Source organism: Salvelinus sp. IW2-2015, linkage group LG27 (assembly GCF_002910315.2).
Source record: "Salvelinus sp. IW2-2015 linkage group LG27, ASM291031v2, whole genome shotgun sequence".
NCBI lineage: Eukaryota > Metazoa > Chordata > Actinopteri > Salmoniformes > Salmonidae > Salvelinus > Salvelinus sp. IW2-2015.
The window spans coordinates 12,015,548-12,025,589 of record NC_036867.1 but is presented as its reverse complement, the minus strand read 5'-3'; the positions used below and the strand labels follow the sequence as shown (position 1 = coordinate 12,025,589).

Sequence of the window (10,042 nt, the reverse complement as noted above, 5' to 3'; positions counted from 1 at the left end):
TCACTGACATCTACTTCCTGTCTGAGAGGACAGGTCAATATCCCTTATAGCGAAATGGCATGGAATTACTAATATTCATGTTATTACCCATTTTAAATTAGTCTGTGCATCAGTGCTGTTTTGTCATATGTGTCACATTGGGAGATGCTATCTGCGCTGGGATAAAAAAATATTCTGATATGGTCAGGCATTACAGTGAACATTTACACATTGGTAGTTGTCCTAGGGAAGATATACCACAGTATAGTCATAGACATAACTGGTTAGGCAAGTATTAAGCTAGACCGTGTTTGAGATGTGCTGAAGTAAAAATTGGTTGTATTTCAACAAATTAAAGGACACTGACGGGAAAACAAATTAACCAATGATTTGTAATTGGATAATTCAGTACATCAATAAGCAGCATACAGACTGTTCACCAATTCATTTTACAGTAGTAGAACATCAACTCTTAATAAATGTGAGTACATGAACGTGATGCACCTTCTTATGGAGTTTGACATTTTACACATACAGCGAAATGTTGCTCCCTCTTTGGATCATCAAGTATTTCTGTTGGTTAATCAATCAATGTTCTCACCTTTTACAGTGAGCTTACTTTTTTGTCCCAAAGGGGCTCTTGTACTGCCTGTTGTGTCTCCTCAACAAACACAACAGCAATCTCCCGCTGAGCCAAACAAACTCTGTATTGCGCGAGCAGAATGCATTTGGAAATAGTTATTTCAATCCACCCTACAGGAGTGTCTAGGTGGGATGTTGGAAATGTAGGCTGGACCAGGAGCACCTTACTTAGTCTGAAAGTGTGTGTGTCTGTGTCTGTGTCTGTGTCTGTGTCTGTGTCTGTGTCTGTGTCTGTGTCTGTGTCTGTGTCTGTGTCTGTGTCTGTGTCTGTGTCTGTGTNTGTGTCTGTGTCTGTGTCTGTGTCTGTGTCTGTGTCTGTGTCTGTGTCTGTGTCTGTGTCTGTGTCTGTGTCTGTGTCTGTGTCTGTGTCTGTGTGTGTGAAGCCTTACAAAGTAATTTTTTTATGACTTTGTAAGGCATCACCTATAGAAGGTGTATAGAAAGTATTTGCAAACACAGTGTAGTATGTTTCCAACTTTATTAGTCCTGCCATTTTTTAAAACATGCTGCGCGATGCTCCTCGGCGCGGGAACAAAAAGTATAACCACGGTCCCAATGGGCACACACTAGTTGAATCAACATTGTTTCCATGTAATTTCAATGAAATTAAGTTGAACCAACGCCAGTGGCACTGTTTCCCCTACTGGCGTTTTTCCTATTTTGTTGCATTACAACCTGTAATTTCAATGGATTTTTATTTGGATTTCATGTAATGGACATACACAAAATAGTACAAATTGGTGAAGTGAAATTTCAAAAAATACTTGTTTCAAAAAATTTGAACAAATAAAAAACGGAAAAGTGGTGCGTGCATATGTATTCACCCCCTTTGCTATGAAGCCCCTAAATAAGATCTTGTGCAACCAATTATCTTCAGAAGTCACATAATCAGTTAAATAAAGTCCACCTGTGTGCAATCTAAGTGTCACATTATCTGTCACATGATATCAGTATATATACACCTGTTCTGAAAGGCCCCCCAGAGTCTGCAACACCACCAAGCACGCGGCACTATGAAGACCAAGGAGCTCTCGAAACAGGTCAGGGACAAAGTTATGGAGAAGTACTGATCAGGGTTGGGTTATAAAAAAAGATCTGAAACTTTGAACATCCACGGAGCACCATTAAATCCATTATTAAAAAATGGAAAGAATATGGCACCACAACAAACCTGCCAAGAGAGGGCCGCCCACCAAAACTCATGGACCAGGCAAAGAGGGCATTGTGTACAGTGTCTTCAGAAAGTATTTACACCCCTTGACTTTTTCCATATTTTGTTGTATTACAGCCTAAATTTAAAATGAAAACAACAAAATTGGTCACTGGCCTACACTCGATACCCCATAATGTCAAAGTAGAATTATGTTTATTGAATTTTTTACAAATTAAATAAGTATTCAACACCTTTTTTATGGCAAGCCTAAATAAGTTCAGGAGTAAAAACTTGCTAAAAAAGTTGCATGGACTCACTCTGTGTGCAATAATAGTGTTTAACATCGTTTTTAAATGACTACCTCATCTATGTACCCCACACATACAATAATCTGTAAGGTCCCTCAGTTGAGCAGTGAAGTTCAAACACAGATTCAACCACAAAGACCAGGGAGGTTTTTCAATGCCTCACAAAATAGGGCACCTATTGGTAGATGGCAAAAAAAATAAAAAAATCAGACACTGAATATCCCTTAGAGCATGGTGAAGTTATGACATTATTACACAGCACCCTCTAGATTGGGTGTAATAAGCACTGAGACAACCAACCTGAGAGACAACCAACCCCGGTCTCCCTTTATTGTACATACTGAACAGATTCAAATACTGTAGCCATAATACCTTGCTTTACAAGTCCTTGTTACATTTCTAAGCAAAATGCCAGGTAGACATGGTGATATCTGAACAATTTTTACTTGGAAGGCAACGGGGACTGCATGGGCCCTTTTCATATCCATACAAATCAAGTACTGGTTAAAAATTGACTAAAGTGGGGGTGAGTGCAACTCGACATTTAAAAGCATCCCCCCTCTTCGTGTGGTACTTGCTTCATGGCTGTGATTTCTATCAATTCCAAACAGCAATATTGATTTCTTTGCTCCCCTACAGTACATGCTCTAAAGCATTTTGTAGATTTCATAAATAGCTTTTATAATATATCAGCAGGGAATTCAGCAAGGAAAGGAAACCCCCCCACCCCAACGACTTACAAAAAATATAAATTCTAAAGCCTACTTTGGTAATGTATAAGTTTGAGCCTTGAGTTCTGTTTGTTCGGACCATAATGGTGATAAGAATTACAATCTACAGTACAGTACATTTGTTTAGTAAGCAGACCGTTGGTGATGCTTTGCATAGAGTGGTTTTGGAAACACTACAACAATCATGATCTTATGCTTCTAAAGCTGCTTTTAAATTGCTTACAGTAGCTTAATGTATTTTCTTTTTGGCATGGTTCAGCACTAGCATGCTTGAGGTTGCTATTTCTACATCTAATATTGAGTGACAATGCAGAATAGGGAGTTAATGATAAAATAATCAGAATTATCATCCACATTGGTATACAGTCCCTTCAGAAAGTATTCATACCCATTGACCAATTCCCACATTTTGTTGTGTTACAGCCTGAATTCAAAATGAATTAAATAGATCATGTTGCTCACCCATCTACACACAATACCCCATAAGGACAAAGTGTAAATATGTTTTTAGACGTTTTTGTAAATTCATTGAAAATGAAATTAAAATATTTTCACATCCCTGAGTCAATTCATGTTAGAATCACCATTGGCAGCGATTACAGCTGTGAGTCTTTCTGGGTTAGTGTCTAAGAGCTTTGCATACCTGGATTGTACAATATTTTCACATTATTTTTTAAATATTATTCTGTTAAGTTGGTTGTTGATCATGCAGGTTGGTTGCTAGACAGCCATTTCAAGGATTGTCATAGATTTTCAAGACGATTTAAGTCAAACTGTAAATTGGCCACTCAGGAGCATTCAATTGCCGTCTTGGTAAGCAACTCACGTGTATATTTGGCCTTGTGTTTAAGGTTATTGTCCTGCTGAAAAGTGAATTTGCAAACTGAAAGCAGACTGAACCATGTTTTCCTCCAGGATTTTGTCTGTGCTTAGCTCTATTACAAAAAAGGTATCCCCAAAAACTCCCTAGTCCCTGCCGATGACAAGCATACCCATAACAGGATGCAGCCACCACCATGCTTGAAAATATGAAGAGTGGTACTCAGTGATGTGTTGTTTGATTTTGCCCAAACATTACGCTTTGTATTCAGGACATAAAGTACATTTCTTTGCCTGATTTTTTTCAGTTTTACTTTAGTGCCTTATTGCAAACAAGATGCATGTTTTGGAATGTTTTTATTCTGTACAGGCTTCCTTCTTTTCACTCTGTCATTTAGGTTAGTATTGTAGAATAACTACAATGTTGTTGATCCATCCTAAGATTTTTTTCCTATCACAGCCATTAAACTCTGTAACTGTTTAAATTCCCCATTGGCCTCATGGTGAATTTCCTGAGCGGTTTCCTTCCTCTCCAGCAACTGAGTTAGGAAGGATGCCTGTATCTTTGTAGTGACTGGGTGTATTGATGATACACCATCCAAAGGGTAATTAATAACTTCACCATATTCAATGTCTGTTTTTTTTAACGTTTTTTTTTACCCATCTATACTCTTTAAAAACAGGTGCTAAGTTGAACCATACAGGGTTCTTTGGTTTGTCCCCACAGGGTAACCCTTTTTGGTGCTGGGTAGAACCCTTTGCAGAGAACCCTTTTACTTAGGAGGGTTCTTCCTAGAACCCTTTATGACCAGTTCCACCAGCCTTCTTAGCCTTTAAAATCTAATTACTCATGACAATACATTACATATATCATAAGGCCTTTATTTGAGGGCCTAATTATACCTTAAACAGTGGTGTTAGGAATCTCCTGGTTTACAGGCCACATCAGGCATGTAAGTCACATTATGCTGCCTTGCAAAGTGATCTGTAATTCCTATTGGAATCCAGCCAGAATTAGGCTGTCCAACAAGTGGAATTGTTAATCACTTGCAACCTGTATTCAGAATGACTGACAGGGTAGGGTGGATTGAACACTGAGACTACCTCAATCAAATAAACTGGAACAACCATCTCAGTAACAGGTGCAATATATGCAATTACTAACAGATTGGATTATAGAAAACTGTATGTTATTTATCTTGTGTGGCATAACAATCAACCAATCAATGTACATGCAAAAACCCAGTCATTACAGTAAAACAAACAATTCTGAAAATCTGCCTGCAATAGAGCATGCTGGGAAACATTATATATGGTTCTATGTTTAACCCTTCTTGCCTTACAAATAATCATTCTTTCCTTCCAAAGAATCATCAAAGAACCCTTTCTTCCAAAAACGGTTCTTAGGTTGTTAAAGGTTCTAGGTAAAACCCTTTGCATTACAAAGAACCTGTTTCTTCCAAAAAGGGTTCTTCTGATCAAAACAGTTATTGGTAGAACCCTATCCCTCCACAAAGAACCCTTTTGGAACCATTTTTTCTAAGAGTCTACCAATAGATGCCCTTTTTTGCAAGGCTTTGGAAAACCTCCCTGGTCTTTGTGGTTGAATCTGTGTTTAAAATTCACTACTCGACTGGGGGACCTTACAGATAATTGTATGTGTGGGGGTACAGAGATGAGGTAGTCATTCAAAAATCATGTTAAACACTATTATTGCAACACATTTTCACTCCTGAACTTATTTAGGCTTGCCATAACAAAGGGGTTGAATAATTACTAACTCAAGCCATTTCAGCTTTTCATTATTTATTAATTTGTAGAAATTTAAAAAAGCATAATTCCACTTTGATATTATGGGGTATTGTGTGTAGGCCAGTGACACAAAATCAAAATGTAATCCATTGTAACTGTTGGCTGTAACACAGCAAAATGTGGAAAAAGTCAAGGGGTGTGAATACTTTCTGAAGGCACTGTAAGTAGTATGGTTATGTGGAATTTGCATCGTTCCCTGCTGCTGATAGCTAATCCAGGTAACTCCTAGGCCCTGACATTTTAGAAAGAGTTGATTCTGCTGCTCTGTATTGTAAATCAAATCAATGCATTGTCACAGCACATGTTGCTGTCCAGGCATCACTAGGCTATGGTGTGGAGAGGTGATTCAGTCAACTTCGTGTCGTGACTTAGTCACTGGTGGCCGATGGCGCAAAAGTAGGCCTAAACAAACAAGCTGAGATTCAGCACCACTGATGCAGACAGCGACTGAATCGGGATTCGAAAGTTCAGCACCACATGACAGTGAACATAGCGACCGTCTCAGGTCACTCCAATGACTCCACACTGTGAGAATCGCTGGAAAGAAATGATCCAGGGGATTAAGGCCTAAACCTACTCTATGGATATTATGGATGGCTTACATTGGCTGAGGCTTAGATCAGTTAGTGGTTAAATACAAGAACAAGTAACTGGCACTTTTGGAAACTAAACCCATGGACTGTGTTTATAAACACAAGTATCCATTGATATGGCAATTAAAAATTATCGCCTACTAAGCCTGTAGGCCTACAGTATTGTGTAATCTGGCACAACTACATCACATCTATAAACATACAATGCAATATAAGTGGGAGATCCCACTCACCTTGTGATATTAGTTCCAGTACTTATCTACATAAATGTTACTTACCATTATGCTGAGCACCTCACTTGATGTTGTGTGCGTCATTTATTATACGTCAGGAGGAGCTTTCCCTTGACGATGAGGGATCACTTCACTGTTGTTGGCCGGTCTCCTATAGTACGGCATTTAAGGGGTGTCTGGTCGCTCAAGCACGACAGAGAAGTCCGCGCATTTATAACAAGCCCACATTGAAACGTTTCGATGCTCCTATAGTGACTGAAGTGGCAGGTGCTTTCCCTGCGTTCGCTTCCAAGATTCGAACTCAGAAATTAAAGTGATAAAGTTTGTTTTAGGGCTAAACTAGCCACGCAGTGACTGACTATATAGTAGTTCGCTACATCCAACAGTTTTTTCCCTCGATACAACTGCAACAGAAGAACTTGGAACATCAGCATTATTTTTGAATTAGTAGGAGGCTACACGACAAACGAAAAAGGTGAGTTAATAATTGTATTCATTTTATTTTGTCTCTGAGCCAGAACAGTCTAATGTTGGACTTGTAAGATACTTCCATTAATGTGTCTAATATGTCCATTAATTTGTCTAATATGTTCATATGCCTAATTTGTTTAGGCTAGTTCATGTCTAATGTCTTACACAACTAGAAGAAGAAGAACAAAACTCATTTGTGTATCAGGCTAATATATTCTGCATTTAGTTTAAATTCATATAAGCCAACATAGTTTAGACGCGCAAACTTCATGATTTGGAAAGCATCGATCATTTAATTGCTCACTCTCTTGTTTCCCAGCCCATGGCGGTATCAATGCGTTCCTTCTGGACGCTGGCTTTAAGCGCGTGCCTTGTGTTGACGGTGAGTGCGGACTGCGGAGCAGACTGCGCATATTGTATTCACCACCTACAACTTCAACAGACAGACATCAACTCTTTCGTAAGTAGGCCTACAACTAAAACACAATATTTTTTTCATTTTCAGAACATAACGTTTGTATTAATAGGGAATTACTGAATGTCCTCTCTAGTAGGGTATCTGCACGCGGGTTTCTCAGAACCTTTTTCGTAGAGCTGCTTAGATTTCCAAGAATTGGCTACCTACCACACAATAGATTTCAAACCATAGATGAATGTACATCACAATCATTCGCTGGTTTTGTGATCAGGCTATTTCCACTGTATTGATTACTTGGAAATTGAATAAATAGACGTATGATTTAATTATGACACCTACAATCTATAAGTTAATTAATTAAATGACATTAATTATGGGAATCAGCTGTAAAATAGATTGTGGGTGCAATACACTAACTAGAGCGAGTCAAAAGCAGTGGGCAAGGACTTGTTAGGAATAAACGACTTGAACCACAAACCACCATTGACTCTAAACATTTGACAAATTGTGTTTCAGCTGATAGCATTGATGGCTATTATTTTTGTAGCATACAAAGAAATACATTGTTTTGTAAATGCATATTTATTTGGCAAGGGAATCTTGGCATGCCAATAATTATTTTGGAAACAATGCAAGTCTGTTAAGTTAACATTTAGGAAAATGTTGATTTAAAAACAGTATGGCTACTGTAAGTGTACAGAGCAACCTAAATCATATGCTTAATTTTTGTTCAATTATTTGGATCTAAATTGTGCCAAGAATGACATGCAAACCTGCATGATTTCTCAAGACTAACCCTAATCCATTTGAATAGGAGAGTATGGACAGCCTAGTTTGAAATAGTGTACTTTCTATTTTCCACCACTAGATTGCAGTTAAGTATCATCCTTCACATGAATATGGCTCACTTTGACTGACTCTGTAGAACTATCATCTGCATTATGTCATAATGTTGTTTTCAATTTACCAAAGTAGAATTATAGCAGATGGGGCATGCCCCCCCCCCCCCCCAATCSCCTCCTAAAGCTTTGCCTGAGGCAAAGGAGGAGGTTGATGGTGGAGAGAAGCAATGTCACAGACCATTAGAGATTGAGCTTAATAGATGCTCAGGATTGATTTGCTTCTGCTAAATGTACTACGTGGAATGGTGGAACACTCAAGGCACTGTGGTGTTTGTGTGGAGCCCCCAGCCTCCCAACTCCCATGACCAATGGCACTGTGCTGGGGGATTTAGAGTGACATTTATCACCCAACAGAGAGCACTTAACGTCTGATTGGCTGTGATCATTGGGTATCTCTCCATCAACCGTACTGTAGTTCTACCGCAAACCTGAGCACTGTGCTTTTCAAGTGGATAATGAGATTTATGGGTTATTGGAAAGGAGAACCACAAAGATTAAGGGTGGACAGTTGAAATATTGGATAGAGGAATAACCGGGTTTATCATCCTATGTGATCAAGTTAAATGTAAAGAAAAGAGTTTCAAAACACTGATCATTTTATTGCCTTATGACTTCTGATCTCGATCTCTCCCCCAGACATGTACGTTAGAGTGTGAAGGAGCTCTCAGCACCAAGAAGTCCTGGGAACTGTGTGAGGATGTCCTGCAGGCTAGAAATGGCGACAGTCCAACAGAGGGAGACAAGCCTACCACAGAGACCTCCAAGCTGGACAACAATGACCCACATCAACTAGTAAAGAAGTATGGCGGCTTCATGAAACGCTACGGGGGATTCATGAAGAAAACAGCAGAACTGTACGGTCCTGAACCCGACGATGTCGACCACGGCAGGGAGATCCTGTTCAAACGCTACGGTGGGTTCATGAAGAAGAGTGGCGAGCCAGAAGACACACTGAGTCTGCTCCGGGAACTGGTGAGGAACGTGGATGGCGGCGTGGAGAAACGCTACGGAGGCTTTCTGAGGAGCACCAGACAAAGCTCTGACTTGGAGAACGGTATCCAAGAGCTGCAGAAGCGCTACGGCGGCTTCATGAGGAGGGTGGGCAGGCCCGAGTGGAGGGAGGAGCAGAAACGCTATGGAGGCTTCCTCAACAAGCGAGCCTGGGGGGAGGAAGAGGAGGACGAGATGGAAAAGGAACGCGTCGAGTTGGAAGATGTTCCTGATGTGGTAGAGAAGAGATATGGAGGATTCCTGGGATACTGACCTTCCTAAATACCTGCCACTGCTCAGTCATGTTCTGTTTTCTTGTCTTGCCTGCATTTTTACAGGTTTCTGTATGTGATTGGCTGTAGTAAACATACTGAAGCCTACATGGTTATTTTAGTGGTGTGACATACTGTAGCATTCACTCTCCATCTCTAAGAGACTTCCCTAAGCACTTCTCTGACCTCTGACCTCTGTGTGCAGTAGGCTTTGTGAGACTCACTATTTTCTCATTGTAGTGACTGATGTGCCCAAAATAAAAAAGCTTCTCAGACTTATCAAACCGAATAAATAGCCTACAGTCAGAATAAGATATTTGCTAGACTGGAATAATTTTTCACACATCTTGCTTTACTGTGGTTAACGGCTGTCGATTTTCTAGATGCATCTATTTATTTTATTTTCTTGAAATCCTTGTAACCGCCTGCTTATCTGTATGTAGAAAAAATAAATTGCTCTAACTGCAGAATAATGTGTTTGTCATGAATAAATATGTCTTATTACTCTGAATCGATGTCAATTTATTTACTTAACAGTAAAGATTTAAGGCCAATTTATGTGGTTGTTCCAAAATTCATTACAAGTAAACATTTCAAATCAATTTGGTTAAAATTCAAAACAAACAATTCAAACAATAAGTAATCAATCCAACTTATGCTAATCAAATCAAAGGAAAAACAAGCAACAAAAAATAAAATGCATTCAATCACAAAACCGG

The 10,042-nt window shown here is 39.3% G+C and overlaps 1 protein-coding gene across 1 annotated transcript; it reads left to right on the top strand.

Moving 5' to 3' along the window:
* Positions 1–6,466: 6,466 nt before the first annotated feature.
* Positions 6,467–9,806, top strand: penkb (proenkephalin b). Its single transcript, XM_023972271.2, has 3 exons — positions 6,467–6,745; positions 7,061–7,201; positions 8,698–9,806. Exons 2-3 carry the CDS (start codon positions 7,064–7,066, stop codon positions 9,322–9,324), a joined length of 765 nt encoding a protein of 254 aa, XP_023828039.1. The 5' UTR covers positions 6,467–6,745; positions 7,061–7,063; the 3' UTR covers positions 9,325–9,806.
* Positions 9,807–10,042: the final 236 nt, after the last annotated feature.

Bases quoted from the DNA above. Each gene is read 5' to 3' on its own strand.
- penkb (XM_023972271.2), top strand. From the start codon at position 7,064: ATGGCGGTATCAATGCGTTCCTTCTGGACGCTGGCTTTAAGCGCGTGC. The intron at 7,202-8,697 runs GTAAGTAGGCCT...TCTCTCCCCCAG, and splicing joins AGACAGACATCAACTCTTTC to ACATGTACGTTAGAGTGTGA.